The sequence below is a fragment of the Rhinolophus sinicus genome, linkage group LG18, assembly GCF_036562045.2.
Source record: "Rhinolophus sinicus isolate RSC01 linkage group LG18, ASM3656204v1, whole genome shotgun sequence".
NCBI classification, from domain to species: domain Eukaryota; kingdom Metazoa; phylum Chordata; class Mammalia; order Chiroptera; family Rhinolophidae; genus Rhinolophus; species Rhinolophus sinicus.
The window spans coordinates 14135338-14153199 of record NC_133767.1 but is presented as its reverse complement, the minus strand read 5'-3'; the positions used below and the strand labels follow the sequence as shown (position 1 = coordinate 14153199).

At 54.2% G+C, this 17862-nt stretch overlaps 2 protein-coding genes and 2 long non-coding RNA genes across 7 annotated transcripts in view; 2 read left to right on the top strand and 2 right to left on the bottom strand.

Annotated features, from left to right (window-relative positions):
- Nucleotides 1–17862, top strand: part of LOC109439324 (uncharacterized) — a 106637-nt gene that overhangs the window by 33237 nt on the left and 55538 nt on the right. The window lies entirely within an intron of this gene.
- Nucleotides 1130–5430, bottom strand: LOC109439313 (serine protease 33). The gene is made up of 5 exons (XM_019719581.2): nt 5291–5430; nt 4613–4775; nt 3828–4102; nt 2226–2392; nt 1130–1519 (listed from the first exon to the last, which is right to left on the bottom strand). The coding sequence occupies exons 1-5, from the start codon at nt 5409–5411 to the stop codon at nt 1250–1252; spliced, it is 996 nt and encodes a 331-aa protein (XP_019575140.2). The 5' UTR covers nt 5412–5430; the 3' UTR covers nt 1130–1249.
- On the bottom strand, nt 8673–17854 carry LOC141569436 (uncharacterized). Of its 3 annotated transcripts, none has more exons than XR_012493050.1 (3): nt 15579–17854; nt 12839–13197; nt 8673–11561 (listed from the first exon to the last, which is right to left on the bottom strand). It is a non-coding gene; the product is annotated as an uncharacterized LOC141569436 (long non-coding RNA). The 3 variants fall into 3 exon arrangements; XR_012493051.1 differs by having other exon boundaries at nt 12870–13197; XR_012493052.1 differs by lacking the exon at nt 12839–13197.
- On the top strand, nt 12211–14953 carry PRSS33 (serine protease 33). Of its 2 annotated transcripts, XM_019719634.2 has the most exons (6): nt 12211–12336; nt 12725–12751; nt 12898–13060; nt 13251–13522; nt 13719–13888; nt 14089–14953. In XM_019719634.2, exons 1-6 carry the CDS (start codon nt 12291–12293, stop codon nt 14245–14247), a joined length of 837 nt encoding a protein of 278 aa, XP_019575193.2. In that variant the 5' UTR covers nt 12211–12290; the 3' UTR covers nt 14248–14953. The 2 variants fall into 2 exon arrangements, with proteins under 2 accessions (XP_019575193.2, XP_019575195.2); XM_019719636.2 differs by lacking the exon at nt 12725–12751 and having other exon boundaries at nt 12212–12369.

The following is a 17862-nucleotide window of genomic DNA, read 5'->3' as shown; positions in this document are numbered from 1 at the left end:
TCACCAAAATGGGAGAGACACTGCTAGGTTGCCCATCCCAGTGTCCCTGTGACTGGTGATTCTCTGTATGGGGAGATGTGGCGGTCCCAGGAGGGCTGTGCCTGCTTGGTGGCCCTCTGTGTGTCTTGAATACCAGCAGAGATATGGAATTCACAGAGATGAGTTACTCAGCATTGGCTTCTAGGGGTCCCTCCAGGCAGGGGAGCCAGTCTGACCTCGCAAGTGGAGGCTGCAGCGGGTGGAGGATCCTTGCCATGGGGCCAGTGGGGGGTGAGGGCTGTTGAAGAGTGTGTGACCACTTGGCTCAGCCACGGATGGGAGAGCCAGGCTTAGGGCTAGCGGTTGGGGACATCGTGGAGCTGAGGCTTCCACACCTGCTCTTCCCTCCTCCAGCTGCCAGCTGACATATTTCCAGCCAGTTCCCAAGCTTCCCTGGAGAGACAGGTTAGAGACGGAAGGAGAGAGAAGGAGAGCAAGCTCAGCCTGGCCTGAGCCATTGCTGTTTGTGCCCGAGGTGAGGTGGATTCACCCCAGGCCTTCCCATGACCCTGGGAATGACCCCCAGCCCTGCTATGACCCCAGGGCCTCCCAGATGTGTTGCTCTGCCACCCACTGAATGTAAAGACAGGGCTGCTCGGGAAAACCCTGTCAGGTAAGCCCTGGAGCTTGCAGCCCTCGTTTTCCGTCTGAAAAATGGAGATAATAGTAATGTACACCTCGAAGTGCTGCTAGGAGATCCTGTGACGTACACCCTTCCAGCTCCCGACGTATGGGAAAGACACCCACAGGAGGAATGGCCCTCTGCCAGCTCATCTTTATTGCCTTTCAGACAGACATGCCTGCAAAGGGACCAGCCCAGCACCGGGGACTGCAAATCTCACTTCCAAGAGTCCCAGAACCCCCCACAGGAATCCCTGAGCCTGAAAACATGCAGGGACTCAGCTGTGGATGGTGGGTGAGAAGTGGGGAACACTAGGCTCTGTCCCTGGGGGGGGGGAAGGGTGAGAGGGCAGCTTATGACCTATGGGGGACATATGAGCCTTCTGAAGAAGGAGAGATGTGGGGGTACTAGAGTGGGGAGCTGTCTGAGGGGGAGGGGCCAGAGAAGATCCCTGGAGGACAAGGTGGAGGCAGCTTTCAGGGGAGGATTTGGGAGGGGGTCCCTGTGAGAAGCTGCTTACTGCATTCCCGGCAGGGAGCAAGGAGAGGGCATGAGTTTGAATTATGGGAGCTGAGGTGTCAGAGCTGGTTAAGCAAGCCCCAGGGAGAGAGGGGGTGCCCCTAGTGGTCCCAGAAACAGCAATAAAGCAGAGAAAAAGATCCCAGCGAGGCTTGGAGAGATGCTTCCGTCATCTGCGGCTGAGTTCTGGATTGTGCTGAGAATCCATGTGGTATAGACGCTGACGTTGGTGTAAACACCCGGCTTCTTGGGAAGGCCACATTCGAAGCCCCAGCTCACTATCCCTGCCTGGGTCCAGATGCCATCAATGTTACAAACCAGGGGGCCTCCGGAGTCACCCTAGGGAGAAAGAAGGAATCCGGAAGTGTAGGGCCAGAGGGCGGGCTGTGCGGGGCCAGCTGCCCTCCTTACCCAGGGGGGATATTGAGGTTCACAGGGCCCCCCTCAGTCCCACAAACCTCCCTTCAGCACTGTTGGCCAGGTCATCAAGGAGGCTTGGATATTTCTGGAAGGCCGCAAGATTGGCTGGTCTGGGACTTAGGGATGAAATACTTGGCAGGTGGGACAAGCAATGCGATGGGAATACTCTATTCTCTAAATAAAACTGTTTTTTCCAAGGAGCATGTCTGTGTTGCTGACAGTGCTGTTTGCTTTGTTTTTGATGAAAATTTTTGACTGAGATAAAACAGTACAAAGAGGCGATGGGAGCTAAAGCGTGTTTTGCCTATAAAAGCAGACAAGGAAAGATAAAACCCACCCACCTCAGAAGTGACCTGCTCCTTAGGAAATTTTGTTCAAAGTCTCCGAGTGTTATTTTTTGGAAAGAAAAAAGAAATTTCTGGCCCCAGAGGAAAGCTTTAGGGAGAGGGGTATGTCACAGTTTGCTTAAGCACACTTGCAGGAGGTATTCTATGTTTTGACAATATTTATAAGATATTTGAAAGGGGTTCCGAAACAGTCTTTTTCTTTTGAATTGACTGTTATATTTAGAAAAATGTTGCCCTCGTCGTCTGCCTTGGGGTCCCCACCAGGAGTGCTTGCTCACCCCGCAGGCGTCCTTCTGGCCACTCTCGAAGCCAGCACACAGCATGTCTTCCTTGATAATGGGCTCCTGGCTGGGGATGCCGGAATTCTCGTGATAGTAGGTGTCGCAGGTCTGGGTGTCAATGAGAGGCAGCGCTACTTCCTTCAGGGTAAAGGGTGGCGGGAGCGCTAGGGTGGGGAGTAGAGAGCAGAGCTCAGAGGGGACGCAGTGGCCTCCTGGCTCTCAGGGGGCTTGCCCACACTTTGATGGACTGATGACAAGAAGTCACTTCTGCGTGTCCCTCCCCGAGGAACAGGGGCCCGCATTTGTGTTCAGGAAATACCACACCAGGGTAGCAAAGTGTTTAAAATTCAAAATGCTAGGAAGACCCGTTCTTGTCCTCCCCGAGGCGGACTGGGCAGAGGGGTGTTGAGCTCCTCAGCCTCGGCCTTCCCCCCAGTGCAGGGAGGGGGGAAGATGGACACAGTGGGCAGCTGGACACGAGCTGAGACCTGGTTTCAGGGTCTGGGGCTGGCCATGGACTATGGTCAAATCAATTCCACCTAATAACCCTACCCTTCTGGGCTTTCCAAGGCTCAGGTCAAAAGGGGGTTGAATAGTGCCCCTCAAAACTTCATGTCCACCTTGAACCTCAGAATGTGAACTTATTTGGAAATAGGGGTTTTGCAGATGCAGTTAGTTAGGATGAGGTTGGACTGGATTAGGGTGATTATCCTTGTAACAGACAGTAAAAGAAAAGACACAGGGAGACACACAGGGAGATGGCCACGTGAAGACAGGCAGAGACCAGAGTCATGCACCCACGTGCCAAGGAGCCACCAGAAGCGGGAAGGAGCAGAAAGGAGCCTCCCCTACAGCCTCTGGAAAGAGGGAGGGCCTACGACATCTTGATTTCAGATTTTTGGCCTCCAGAACCGGGAGACAATGAATTCCTGTTGTTGTAAGGCAGTGTGTGGTCCTTTGTTATGGCAGCCCCAAGACACTGATCTGAGATGATATCACAAAGATGAGGAGGAAGAGGATGACGAAGATGATAGCAACGATAGTTGCTGATAAATATTGACAACTCACTCTTGCCCAGCCCTGCTGGAAGTGCCTGAAATGCATCATTCCATGTAACCCTCGCATTGACCCCTTGCGGTTGAGATCTCCACTTGCCACAGGAGCAAACCACGATCTGGCGAGGCTGGTGGAGATCAGCCAGCCAGAAAGAGGCCAGGCAGTTAGGCTCTGCCCCAGCCCCATGCAGACTGATGGGTGAATTCTGTAAATGCATAGCTGGCACAGGCACTAGCCCTTCAGAATGGTCTGGACCAGGTTGGGCCAGCATTCTAGAACCCTCTGCTGGGCCCAGCATTAATCCTTATGTTATTGGATGCTGGGAGGATGGATTGGAAGCCCAAGGTGGGATCTGGGGTGGCGGGCTGATTCTGCATTAGCATGGCAGTATTTCAGAGCCCCCCCCCCCCCAGCCGGGGCCATGCCAGTGAGGCCTGAGTGGGGTTAGTGACAGGTAAAGCTGGCCCTAGGGAGGGTGTCAGGATCAGCCTCCAGTGAGTCACCCCCGCCCACCCAGCCCCACCACCCGCTGGACCTCCTTACGTTGAGTTGTGCCGATGTTCCCCCAGCCGGTGACCCAGCACAAGGTGCCGTGACCCAGTGGGTCTCCGGGTTTGGGGAGGCAGACTGGGAGGATGCGGTCACTGAAGGTGACAGGGGAAGCCAGCTGCACTAGGGCGATGTCCCCGCCTTGCACATCCTTGTAGCTTGGGTGGATGATGAACTGGGCCACGGCGCGGAGCTCCTGGGCCTCGCCAGGCGGGGGGTAGGAGGAGATGGTGCCCAGCAGCACCAAGTAGCTGGACAGCGGCTGGTTCCTGGAGCCAGAAGTCAAGGGGGTTATAAGGCTGTGCCCACGTCCCAATCTTGATTTGAGGGTCTTAACATTGCGAAGGGATGTTTCTGTGAGATGAGCATATACCAGCAATGACAAGCACCCTGTTTAATCCACATGCAACCCTGCAAGGTGCCCAGTTCTCCCTCTGTTTGTTGGGAGGTGAAACCACCTGTCCAAAGCTTGCCCAGCTGGTAAGTAATGGACCTGGGACCTCGGGTTCTCAAAGGACATCCTGACCTGGGAGGTTTTGATTTCTGGGGAATGAATAACTCCCAGGAGGTGGACAATGGGAGGGCTGGCGCTGGGTCTGTCTCTTCCCCTGCTCTCTCCCCAGTGCCCAACGCAGGGATTAGCGGCATCCCGAGCGCATACGTGAGACATCCCCAGCCTGTGTCCTGCCCAAGTGGGCAGAAGGCTCCTGTTCAAATGGGGAAAGGAGGGTGTTGGGGAGGGGTGACAGGTAGGTCCCAGCTGGCCTGCAGATCCTCACCGGTCCTTGCAGTGGGCTGCAGTTAGCACCCAGTCCTTGGTGATCAGCGAGCCCCCACACACGTGCTCTCCATGCTCCCTCAGGCTCACTTGCCATGGCCACTGGCCCGGCCGGGCATCCTGGCCCGACACAATGCGGCTTATTTCACGTGGGCGTCCACACACTGCGGGGTGAGGCAGTGGGTTATACCAAGTCCCCTCTGTACTCTTCCCCTCACCCTGCAGACGTGCCCTCATTTATATCTGCCCCTCGTGGGCTGGCATCTTGTCCCCTGTGATGCAGGAACCTCTCCTCATGGTAGGACTTACGACCCTGGGGCAGGTGTATAGCAGCTGAGTTGGGGGAGGTGGGAGCTGGGGGCCTGGATTGCTCAGCCAAGCTTACTGGGGAGAGGGAATCTTGGAGCAGCTGGGCTGGGGCTTCTGGGGAGGGTTTGAATGCAGTGCAGTAAATGCAACACAAAATGCAGCAGGCAGTGGGGTTTTGGCAGAAGCTGTGAAGGTGCTGAGTCTGGGGGAGTGGATGCTGGCCCCCAACGTCTGGGTTCCTTACAGGACTTGCCCAAGTAGAAGGCTACCAGGGGCGGAGCTGGGATTACACACCTCTCTTTATCTGCCCCCCAAACCCAGGCTCTCTCTCCTGCAGTACCTCTCTCCCCCACCCTGGTATTTGTCCTACCTGAGTCCAGTTTTATCGCTATGGCATTTGTTGGGGTGAAGTTGAATGGGAGAGCTGGGGGGCTTCCCTGAAGGGCTCTCAGGTGGAGGGAGAGCAGGATGGCGATTATGGCCAGCTCCATGTTACCTTCCGGCAGCCACTTCCGGGTTGTTTCTTGGGGTCAGAGTCCTCAAACACACTCAGGACGGAGAAGATGATTGCAGCTCCAGTCCAAGTTTCTGGGTTCGCCCTTGGGTGGGGCTGACACCTCCACTCCATGTCCTCAGGCCTTGGGCCCTTTCACCCCTCCTAGAAACATCCTTGACAAGACCTTCAATCCTTCCCTCCCCTGCCCTGGCTCTGGCATCACAGCACCTAACTCCCCCACCACCTATGGGGTACTTACTGTGTGCTGGCACTCTGCCAACCATGCTATATCTTCTTGCCTGATTTCCCAGAGGTTATTATGACCCTATCTTACAACAGAGGATCCAAGACTCTGATGGTTGAATGATTTGCCCAAAGCCCTACAGGTGGCAAAGCCAGATAAAATCTACTCGGCACCCTATGCAGTGCCCAGCAACCCTGGGAGAGGGTGGAATTGTAGACCCTGGGGCATATGCCACTCTTCCCCCTTGACTATTCATTTTCAACCTGGGGCTCTCAAGGGCCTAAGGTGGGGCCAGGATGCCTGGGTCCTGAGAGGGGACCCATTATTCAAGGAGGTAGAGCAGCTGGAGAAGTGGGATTCTCAACCTGAGAAGATGACGGCCCCCTGATACCCCCCTCTGACCACAAATAGCAGGCACCTTGATGTCCATTGCCTCTGCCCTGGCCTGCAGCTGTGACCTTGGCCCTCTGAGCCAGGGGCCTTACAGCTGCTATATGGGTCAGAAAGGGATGTGGGAGATTTATCCTGATTCCTAAGCTTTTTCCACTTCTCGAAAGAAAAGTACCCATCCTTCCAATGCCCTCCCCCCCACCAATCAACCTAAGTTCCAGGCAGCTCCCCCCTCCAAGGGGCTCATTACCCCTGGATGGCACAATGGGTCTCAGCAGCCCCCAATGCTTGATTTAAGCCAAAATCATGCTCAGTGAATACTCAGGTGTTACTGCTTTTTCTCTCTACCCCATACTTTGATTTCTGAGAAAAAATTGTGGATTTGTTTCTCAAATACTTAGAACATTTTTTTAAATGTATTTCAAAGCTGTTGACGGGGGCTTAAAGGCTCATGCCTCTTACATCTTTCCAATGACTGATCAATGTAAAATATCCCTATATTTCATTGGGTTAGCCTTGGGTTCTATTTTACATGAGATTATCTGATATGTGATAGTCCACAGCTGCTTTCCTATTATTTGCAATTTCTTCACCAATATATTTTTTAAATTAAGACAAAATGAAACAAAGACATTTAGAAAGAAATTACAAAATAATTAAATGTCTTAACTTACTTGCCTTGATGGGAATATACTTGCTGGAATACTTGCAAAAAAAAGTGAATAATTCTATTAACAGTAATAAATAATAAATAATTCTATTAACAGTATTATCGATTTTTGTGACTACAAAAGTTTTTTATGATTCACTGATACATTATGGGGATAAAGGCACATCCTGCCTCCTTGAGCTTGTGTTTGAGAACTCCTAGATGATCAGAATTATGGAAGAGCCCATGCATTTCACAGTAAATCTGATTTAAAGACATCACAACAGTCCTTACCATCGTCATCAATGAGTGTTGCTTAGAACTCAGACCCATTCAATAACCCCTTTTGTGCTCACAGGATCAGGTCACCTGCTGAAGGTGACATTGAGGAAGTAAAATAGTCACAGCCCAGGTGCTATGGTCTAAATATTTGTGCCCCCCTCCCCCATTTATACGTTGAAATCCTAACCCCCACCTCTCCTCTTCTGCCATGTGAGGACACCATGAGAGGCAATAGTTCTGAACCAGGAAGCGGGCCGTCACCAGACACCAAATCTGCTGGCACCTTAATCTCAGACTTTCAGCCGAAGAACTGTGAGAAAGACGTTTGTGATTGATAAACTACCCACTTTGTGGTATTCTGTTGCAGCAGCTCAAGCAGACTAGGACACCCAGCAAAGCATTTGACTGGGAAATGCCTTTCCCGTGTTGTGTTTAGTACGTTCCCAGTTTCTGCTCATGTTACATTAGGAATATACAAAGTGGACGAGATACTTCTTTCTCTTCAGACTTACACAATCCAGGACAGTTCACACAGCTGTAGAACAAAACCTGGAGTATATGGAATCAACACCAAGTCTGCTGATGGGGATTCTAGAGCCTGGCCTGGTCTGTGTTTTTTCTCAACCCTTTATTTTACTTGAAATACTTTTTATTATGGAAATTAAAAAATATACACAAATGCTGATGAGTATTAAATAAATAAATAAATAAATAAATAAATAAATAAATAAATAAATAAATCATTGGGCCGGCCCGGTGGCTCAGGCGGTTGGAGCTCCATGCTCCTAACACCGAAAGCTGCCGGTTCAATTCCCACATGGGTCAGTGGGTTCTCAACCACAAGGTTGCCAGTTCGACTCCTGGACTCTCACAAAGGATGGTGGGCCCCATCACCTGCAACTAAGATTGAACACGGCACCTTGAGCGGAGCTGCCACTGAGCTCCTGGATGGCTCAGTTGGTTGGAGCGCGTCCTCTCAACCACAAGGTTGCCGGTTCGATTCCCGCAAAGGAGGGTGAGTTGCGCCCCCTCCAACTAACAACAGCAACTGGACCTGGAGCTAAGCTGCGCCCTCCACAACTACAATTGAAAGGACAACAACTTGACTTGGAAAAAGTCCTGGAAGTACACACTGTTCCCCAAAAGAGTCCTGTTCCCCTTCCCCAAAAAAATCTTTTTTTTTTTAAAATCTACATCTGTCACTCAGCTTAAACAATTATCAATATAGAACCGATCTTTAGATCTCTCCACATCTTCACATTTTTCTCTCATGGAATCAGTCCTTTTAAAATTTTTGCTCTAGCTTTTGGCTTTTGGCTCGGAGGAGGCCAAGGAGCAACTTTTTCCTGTCCTCCTGAGTCTGGGTTCCTTTAACACCAGCCGTCTCCACCATGCCACCAAGTTTGACCCCAATGAAATCAAAGTTGTATACCTGAGGTGCACCAGTGGGGAAGCTGGTGCCACATCTGCCCTGGCCCCCCAGATCAGCCCCCTGGGTCTGTCTCCAAAAAAGTTCATCACTAAAGCAACCGGTGATTAGAAGGGTCTAGGATAACAGTGAAACTGACCATTCAGAACAGACAGGGCCAGACTGAGGTGGTACCTTCTGCTTTTGCCCGGATCATCAAAGCCCTCAAAGAACCGCCAAGAGATGGAAAGAAGCAAGAAAAACATTAAGCACAGTGGAAATATCACTTTTTTATTATTATTAAAGTTTATTGGGGTGACAATTGTTAGCAAAGTTACATAGGTTTCAGGTGTACAAGTCTGTAACACATCATCTATATATCACATTTTGCGTTCACCACCTAGAGTCAGTTCTCCTTCCATCACCATATATTTGGTCCCTTTTACCCTCATTTACCACTCCCTCCCTCCGGAAATACCACTTTTAATGAGACTGTCAACATCGCCCTACAGATGTGGCACCAATCTTTAGCTAGAGAACTCTCTGGAACCATTAAAGAGATCTTGGGGACTGCCCAGTCTGTGGGCTGCAATATTGATGGCCGCCACCCTCATGACATCATAGATGACATCAACAGTGGTGCCGTAGAAGGCCCAGCTAGTTAAGAACTACAAAAGAAACTATTTCAATTAAAGATCATTTGGCAACCAATAAAAAAATAAAAATAAAAATAAATTTTTGCTCTAAGTTCTGAATATGTTTCTCTACTTTATCCTCAAGTTTGCCAATTTGTTCTTTAGCACTATCCATTTTATTATTCAGCCCTTTGGCTAAAATGTTTTACTTCAGCAATATTTTAAATTTTCAAACATTCTTTCTTATTCTGATTGCTTTTTTTCCCATATAATTCTTCTTTAATGCTTGTAAACACTTCTTGAAACTCTCTCAGGATACCAGTTAGAATTTTCCAAGTTGTCTGATCTTCCCTGTATTATCTCAGTTTTCTCTGGAGTCAGTTCAGTTTATTCAGATAGACCATTCTGCTGCATGTGCACATTTTCCTCGAACATTTCTTCATCTTGGTTGCTGTGCAGTAAAAGGTTAACTAAACAGACCTAAGATATTCAAACCCTGCATAGTCCAAAGAAAAGACTGGTCATTGACCAGCTCCTAGGAAGTGACCTCTGAGTCCTTGGAATGTCCTGCCTAAAAAGTGTTTTTGTAGCCCTGGAACCTTGTGCCACTACAGGCAGTTGATGCCAACAATGTGATTTATGGTGGGGCCTTGGGTTACGCTGTACCCCTCAGACCTCGGGAGGGGCTGGAGTCTGAAAACTAAGGTCAGTCACATGGGCACTCCATGCCTATGTGATGGAACCCCAATAAAAACTTCAGACACCAAGGCTCAGATGAGCTTCCCTGGTTGGCAACACTTCACGTGTGTTGTCACACATCAAAGCTGGGAGAATTCAGCATTGTCCATCTAATTCCACTGAGAGGACAGCTGGAAGCTTGCACCTGGCCTCTCCTGGATTCTGTTCTCTGCACCTTTTGCATTTGCTGATGTTACCTGTTATCCGTTCACTATAATGAACCATAACCAGAGTGTAACAGCTTTCCTGAGTTCTGTGAATCCTTCTTGTGAACCATTGATTCTGAGGGTGGTTCTGTGAACCCAGCTCCGTTGTCCACTCACATCTATGACTGAAGAGCCAGCTCGTTAACTTTGGTGCCCTGCAACATTGCCCACAAGAAAGGAAAGCTTCCCGTACGTTCTGTGCAGTTAGGTGGGGCCTGTTACAGGACAGCAGGCAGACAGGGAGGCGAACAGCCCTCTGGGTCGTCAAAATCAGGCCAACTTTTATTCTGTGGGTCCCATAAAGGATTATCACTTTTAACAGAGGTGACACAGTGCTTGCTCCCTAATGAGCACTCAGTGAAGACGTCATGTGCTTTCCCGGGAGTCCTGGCTGGGGGCCAGGGCCTCAGCTCTTCCTGGAAGGAGGAGAGGGTAGAAAAGGGGGCAGCCAGGGTCCCAGGGTGGCAGACAAAAAGGGATTGTTGGGTGCACTGGTACCTGGGCCATATCAAGGGGGGTGGTTGGGGACCCAGCCCCAAGAGAAGCTCAAAGCTGAGGTGCTGTGAGGTCTGATCTTTCCACAAACGCTTGGACCCAGAGATGTCGAGCTGGGAGAAGGTGGAGGCCAGGGTTCTTGCTGCTCCCTCTCCACCAGGGGGCGCCCCAGCCGGGCTCTGGAGCAGGCGGAAGCAGAGGGGGCGCCAAGCAGCGGGAGAGGAGGCCATGGGTGCTCAGGTCGGGGTCCTGCTGCTGGTGCAGCTATTGGTGCGAGTGGAACTACAGTTGCAGGGTGAGCTCAGGCCGGAGCTGCGGGCCGACCTAGGGGTGATGGGGGTCGGATGGGGCACATGGAGACCGAGGAGGGCTCACCTTCTCTCCTCCCTGCAGAGTTGCAGGATGAGGACCTGCTGTTTCCAGGTGAGGGGCCCAGGACGCGCGCTTCCTCATGCAGGACACCTGGGCCGGAGCGTAAAAGGTGCCTCATCTTTTCATCTCTTCTGCCCAGGTTTCGAGAACTCACTGTTGTTTCCATGTAACTGATGGGCCCAGGGGCGAGGAGCGGGTGCCTGCTGAGCATGTGGGGAGGGCCCCCAGCGTTCCCTTCTCCTTCCACAGCACGACCACACTCGTAGTTTCTCAGGGAGTGCTCCCTGGTAGGCTGTGGCGCGCAGGTGGACCTTTCTCCTGCAACTCAGCCATTGTCCATCCCAGGGCCATGTGGCCACCTGAACATCCACCGTCATGGGCAGAAAAGACTCCCTTGCAGGCACTGGCCGTGGCAGGTCAGCCTGCGCCTTCCTAAAGGTCACACCTGCAGAGCGAGCCTGCTCAGCTGGCCATGCAAGGCTTCGAAAAGTGAGTCTGTTGAACCTGCTGACCCACAGCCCTGCGAGACTGGAACTTCCCTTCCTCCTTGTCACAGTGAGGAAACTGGTGCTCCGTGAGGTGACAGGACTGCCGGGATCACCCAGCTCACAAGCGCCCATGTTCAGAGAGCACTTGGCCAGTCGTGGGGTCGGGGTTCCGTGTGGGGCCGTCCAAGCCGGAATTTCTGCACAGAGTAATAGTGCTCAGATGCCCCAAACACCGGTACTGCAAGAAGCCAGGAGCCAGGGTCAGTTTTGGAGGTGAGCAGCCAAGGATCCTCTCTGGGGCTTCCTGGCCTGACCCCAGGCTCCCCTCCCTGTCTCCGTCCCCCTCCCCCCACAAACCCTTGCTCAGCTGGGCCCAGGCTCCTGCCCCCAGTTCTCAGCACCTTAGCCTAAACCAGGTTTCTTTTGGGAAATACAGGTGCCCCTTTCCTGCCACTTCGAAAGCACTTCTCAAAGCATCTTTGTTTGAGACAGGACAGGTGAAGCTGAAGCCCCGCCCTGGCCTCCTTAATTACCAGGTCCATGCTCCCGCCCCCTCCTGGCCCTTTAAGCCCCCATGTCCTCCCCCAGCCCAGTCAGCAGGAAGGGAGCCAGGCTGTGAGGGTGAGAACGGGGTCCAGGGGCTGCCAGGGCGGTCTGGGGAAACTGTCAGGCACTGGAAATAGAGGGTGGGGAAAGGGCCGTGCTCCAGGGCTCACCTGGAGACTTACGGTGCCCAAATCTCACAGGGGATGGGGGGCAGGGGTGGTCCCTGAGGCCTGGGCTGAGGGAAGCAGATAGAGCCTAGTCATGGGGCTATGTCTGGGACCAACTAGGGGCTGAGGGAAGACAGATGGGCCTCTGGGGACTAGTGCCCTGGGCTAGCACCTTCCCCTCCTCTCTGCAGGCTCCCACCAGATTCCAAGCCCTGGGCAGTGCCATCCTTAACCAGCCCAGTCTTGAAAACAGAATGAGGGGGGCTTCCTGCCTACAGGTCCTGCTCCTACTTCTGCTGGGTGAGTCGGGGTGGGGGGGCAGGGACTATGGGTGCTGACTACAGGGACCTTGGCTACCAAATGTCTCACCTCACTGCTCTCTGGCCTGGTTACCCTAGAGCACTACAGGGCACCCTAATCTTGGCTTCAAGGGTTCAAGTTTTCTCTGTCACTAATCTTGGGCTCTCCAAACCAGGGCAGGATGTGCCCATCTGCGTAATGGGTATAAGTCCCCACCTCACATTGTTCTGGGGAGGGTTAAATCAGGTAACCCATTGCACAAAAGCCTGGCACCAGGTCAGTGGATAAAATATGTTCCACCCTCCTTCCTAATCTGATCTCCCTCCTCTTCAACCTGTTATCTGACACCAAATCCGTAATCCAGTCCCTTCCTTGCTTCCTCCTCTAGGAACTGCTGGGACACTGGAGTCTGCAGGTTAGGAAGCCTCAGGGTCCCCATCCCCATCCCCAACCCGGGAGCCAACCCCTCCCTGACCTTGGCCCTTCGTCTCCCCGCCCCCACCTGCCTCGCAGGCTCCCGCTCCTCCGCCCACCCTGGCATTTCCCCGTGTCCTCTCGCAGCCTGCGGGCAGCCTCGTGTGTCCAGTCGGATTGTGGGGGGCCAGGACGCCGGGGTCGGAGAGTGGCCGTGGCAGGCGAGCATCCAGCACCGCGGGGCGCATGTGTGCGGGGGCTCGCTCATCGCCCTCCAGTGGGTGCTGACGGCAGCGCACTGCTTCCGGAGGTCTGCGGGCAAGGCACCCAACTTGGGCAAGGGGGACACGGTGGTGTTGGGGGAGCAAGGCCCAGGGAACGTGGGGCACCACCTGGCGGAGGCACGGGGACGGTAGCGGCTCCCGTGGGACGGCAGGGACTGAGGTCCTGTGGGACGGGAAGGAGGGGCTGCTGTAAGTAGCTCCGTTCCTTTGGCGCAGTCGGGCGCTGCCGACCGAGTACCGCGTGCGCCTCGGGGCGATGCGCCTGGGTCCTGCCTCGCCTCGCGCTCTCTCGGTGCCTGTGCGAAAGGTGCTGCGGCCCCCGGACTACTTCGAGGACGAGGCCCGCGGCGACCTGGCGCTGCTGCAGCTGCGCCGCCCAGTGCCCCTAAGCACCCGAGTCCAGCCTGTCTGCCTGCCGGAGCCCGGGGTCCACCCGCCACCCGGTACACCGTGCTGGGTCACTGGCTGGGGCAGCCTCCATCCTGGAGGTGAGGCAGAGGGCGGGGCACGGGGGGGCGGGGGAGAGGGCCAGGTGTCCCCCACTGCCTCTATCTGGGACCCAGTACGACCTCCACCTCCAGGCACCCAAACCTCCCAGTCCCGCAGGTCAGTCTCAGGTGTGGCTTCTCCCACCCACCCCTGCTTACTGCCACACCCTTTCTCATGTCCCCCTTCTTCCCTCAGTGCCACTTCCAGAGTGGCGACCTCTACAGGGAGTAAGGGTCCCATTGTTGGATTCGCACACCTGTGACCGCCTCTACCACGTTGGCACCAATGTGCCCCTTGCCCAGCACATAGTGCTCCCGGGGAACCTGTGCGCTGGCTATATCCAGGGCCACAAGGATGCCTGCCAGGTGCGTGAAGGTGCCTGGAACCTCTGGAGTCAAGCTTCTGTGCCCAGCACCCTACCTCCCTAGAACCCAGGATGCAGGAGGGACCAACCCAAGGCTCAGCGTCCTGGCCGCTAACCCCGATGCACCCCCTAGGGGACTGGTGCCCTAGGACTGCCGTAGTCTCCAGACGGCTGCCACCTAAGCTCACCTTTCTCCTTCAGGGTGACTCCGGGGGACCCCTGACCTGCTTGAAGTCTGGGCGCTGGGTCCTGGTGGGCGTGGTGAGCTGGGGCAAGGGCTGTGCCCTGCCCAACCGTCCAGGTGTCTATACCAATGTGGCCATTTACAGTCCCTGGATTCAGGCTTGCCTCAGCCTCTGATGTGGTGACACTGACCTGGAGTCAGACACTGGGGTCCGTCAGCTACCTGGACCATCTGGGGACCTGCACATCCACTTCTGACTTGAGGCTCAGAGGCCTGATAAAGCTAACGGGCCATCCATTCGTCCATCTGTCCATCCCTGCCTCTTCCTTGGGGCTCACCAAATCCAAGCTGTCACCCCGTCTAGAAGCCACCCATGTGTCGGGGTCTCACACTTCTGCCTTCCCCTTCCTGCTCATTTACCCTCCTCAGCTGCAGCCAGGGCTGGGACTGGCACCCAGAAACAGGCAAGCAAACTAGTGCCTGGTCTGGCCTGTATGCCCCTTTTTCTAGAGGAAATTAGGGAGATTTAAGTGTAGAAAGATTTGGCACCAAGGAGATGGCTCTCCATCGCTAGCTTTGAAGATGGGGGCGGGTCACGTGGCAAGGAACTGCAAGCAGCCACCAGGAGCTGAGGGTAGCCCTGGTTGACGGCCTTCAGGAAAAGGGAAACTTGCTACAACCGCAAGGCACTGAATCTGGTGACCGCAAACACCTAGCTGAACATGGAAGCAAATTCTTCCCCCAGCCTCCAGGTGAGAGCCTGACAGGCTAAGCCCTTGATTTCGGCCTGGTGAGACCTTAGGCAGAGAACCCAGCTGAGCCCACCCAGACTTCTGGCCCACAGAGCTGTGATTTAATAAATTTGTGTTGTTTTTAAGCTGCTATGTTTGTAGTCATTAGTTACACAGCAATAGAAACAAATCTAGATTTTGCCCCACCGTAATGGAGGTGCCTGGGGGCGGGGCGGGCCTCCACCAGGCTCGAGTCCAGGCCACCGGGCATAATGCCCTCTGCCTGAGAGGGACCAGGAGCCCCCAGGCAGGCCTGGCAGGAGCTTCCGCCATCTGTTGTTTCTGTTGTTACCCCATCTATGCCCAGGGTGAGCCCGGGGCTGTGTCCTAGTCCTGTCTGGAACCCCACGGCCCAGGACCCCCCACTGGTGTGTCATGGCACCAGCACCCAGGAAGGAGGACCTACAACCAGCAAGAACATAGAGACCAGGGCTGGGGATGGGGTGTGCCCTTGCTCTCCCCCCCAGACTGTCCCCCACCCCATTCCCACTGTGTGGGTGTCACTACACTGAATGACACAGATGCCTGCAGTCACCTCCTACAACCAACCCACCAAGGGGATCATGTTGGGATGCACAAAGACCCCCCCTCTGAAGGGAAGGACTCACCACCTCCCCCAGGCTGGGCAACCTCAGACAGCACAGACAACTACAATCAGACACCAGTTATCACCTGAACCCTGGGACCGTGCTGTGCATTAGCTCATTAATACTTACTCCCAAATGCCCTATGGGGTCCAGTTGTGTATTCTCCCTTCATGGATGCAAAACCAGGTGGAGTCTCAGTGCCTCCTTCCCCAAGTTCATAGTTAATAAGCTGGGGTTTGAACTCAGGCGGTCTGCTCACAGGTGGATGGGGACAGGCAGGATCCTCAGAGGGATGGGGTGGAGTTGGCTGCCCCCCCATCACCCTCCCACCCCCCCACTGCTGGTGAACAGGAGTTGGACCAACAGCTGGGCCAGCCCCAGCAAGCCAGGGATCTACATGCTGGTCTGCAATAGAGCCCCGATTCGGGAAGGTGTGGCCAGGCTGTACAGAGCCCGAACATCATGGGGGACAGGAGGTCCCTCCTGTCCCCGTACCCATGGACTCTATCTTCACCTGCCTCATTCTGGGAAGTCTGTTGGCGGTCTCTGAGAACCGCCTTGGCCCTCACCACCCACATCCCTCTTTCTCCTTCCTCAGCAACACAGTATCTAAAAGCCTCCAACTCTGTACACACAGAGGAGATTAAGAAGGTAACCTTCAGCCTGGACCAAGGATTCACCCCATCAGTTGTGTGTCCACCTCCTCGTGACTGGGGATGACCCAAGGCAGAGATGAGCAAGGGGTTGGTGTGCTAGCAAGGAGCCAGGGCTGCCCTGAGGTGCAGAGAAGGAATTACAGGAGGGGAAGGGACTTTAGAGGGCTCCTGAGGAGCCAGAGGATAGTCAAAAATAACTAGTTAAGAGTTTACGAAACGTCTATTGAGTGCTAACTCTTGGCGAGGCCTTAAAAACTTGACACATGGTTATTCTCCCATCTTGAAGAGGAGGGAGTTGGGCCTCCGTGAGGTTAACTGCCCAAAGCTGCACAGGCAGCGCTGAAGCACGGACTTGAATACCAGCTGGTCTGGGCCCGGAGCAGCCTGTGAGGTTGGCCACCAGCAGATTCCACCACTCACTCTCAAGAATTCTCAAATTGCAGCCCCAACAACTGCAAAGCTGTTTGCCGTCCAGGGCCATCCACCGGCTCGTCTCTCTCTGGGTGCCATGGCGTGCCTTCTCTGACACACACCAGCAACGATGCAGCTGAGGCTCTCCCTCTGCCGGGAAGTGGTTAAGTGAGAAAAAAACCTCTCTCCCTCGCTCTAGCGTAACTGCAATTTGGGGTGACACAGGACAGTGTCCAACAGCCAAAATGGAAGTATAGGCTGTCGGTAGCGATGCCCCCGTAAAAGGGCGGCTAGACAGGGAAATACAGTCCAAAGGCCCTTTCGGGGCCCAACTCCACCTACGCAGAGAGGCGGGGAGGTGCTCAAGGCCCATGAGGCCAAGGGGCTCGCCATTCCTCCTCCTGGGCAACCGAGCACCAACTTCAGACATTCAGCTGCGTCTTCCCAGGATGCTCGCCCGACTGTCGTGCGGGGTATCAGGCGGGGTCTCTGCTCCCGCTCCCCACACAAGAACGCAGGATATGGTGAGGCCAAAAAGGAACACCCACAGAGCCATAGGTAGGGGAGTCAGACCACTATATTCTCTCTGGCGGCTGGTTGGAGACACAGGAAACAGGAGCCACACAATTCTCAACCCTCACTGTGCCGCTTGCAGGCTCAGCCGCCACCTTCTTGCCAGCCCCCACTTTTTGCTACCGTAGCCACAGCAGTTACATTAGTGGCCAATGGATCACTGGTTACAGCTGACGGCCATGCAATCACAGTGGATGGCCATTTACTACCTGAGCCAGCACCTTTGTATGGGAGGCCGAGAGCCTGGAAACTGCACTCCTGGCTCTGTCCCCACACCGACCTAGTCCTTACCCCAAACAGCAGCTCCCCGAGGTCCTTACAAGTCATAAAGCGTCTCTGTATTTGATGAAACAACCCTTACACCCAAGGCTGGGGCAGAGAAACGGTGTCAGTCCTCCCACACGGTGGCCAGGAAATCCAGAATTTAAAACCTCCTCAAAATGGCCGCCACGGAGCCTCAGAATCATGAGTCAGATCCCTCAATATAGCAGCCCAGGTGTCACTGAGATGTGAAATGTCTTGCCCCTCCGATGACCAAAATACACATCACTTATTCACGCTCCCCGGGATGTCGGGGTACCCTACACTCGCGAAACTAGTCCCGAATACCCTCAAAATAAGCCTGGGCCCGCGCCTCCCCCTGACTGATGAACACGGGGACCTCGCCTTTGACACTCCCAAGATGGCGCCACTGCCTCCCGCGTCTCTGCAGCGCTCGAGCCCTGCCAGTCTCCCACCACCTCGGCCACCCTGCCAATCGGCACTGCCCAGCG

Excerpts from the sequence above, each read along its gene's own strand:
- LOC109439313 (XM_019719581.2), bottom strand. The coding sequence starts at position 5,411 with ATGGAGCTGGCCATAATCGCCATCCTGCTCTCCCTCCACCTGAGAGCC. Across the intron at positions 4,103-4,612 it reads GCAGCCCACTGCAAGGACCG|GAACCAGCCGCTGTCCAGCT; the intron begins GTGAGGATCTGC and ends TTCTGGCTCCAG. Across the intron at positions 2,393-3,827 it reads GAACATCGGCACAACTCAAC|CGCTCCCGCCACCCTTTACC; the intron begins GTAAGGAGGTCC and ends TCCCCACCCTAG.
- PRSS33 (XM_019719636.2), top strand. The coding sequence starts at position 12,291 with ATGAGGGGGGCTTCCTGCCTACAGGTCCTGCTCCTACTTCTGCTGGGT. Across the intron at positions 12,370-12,897 it reads GGGGGGCAGGGACTATGGGT|CCTGCGGGCAGCCTCGTGTG; the intron begins GCTGACTACAGG and ends GTCCTCTCGCAG. Across the intron at positions 13,523-13,718 it reads GGGCAGCCTCCATCCTGGAG|TGCCACTTCCAGAGTGGCGA; the intron begins GTGAGGCAGAGG and ends TTCTTCCCTCAG.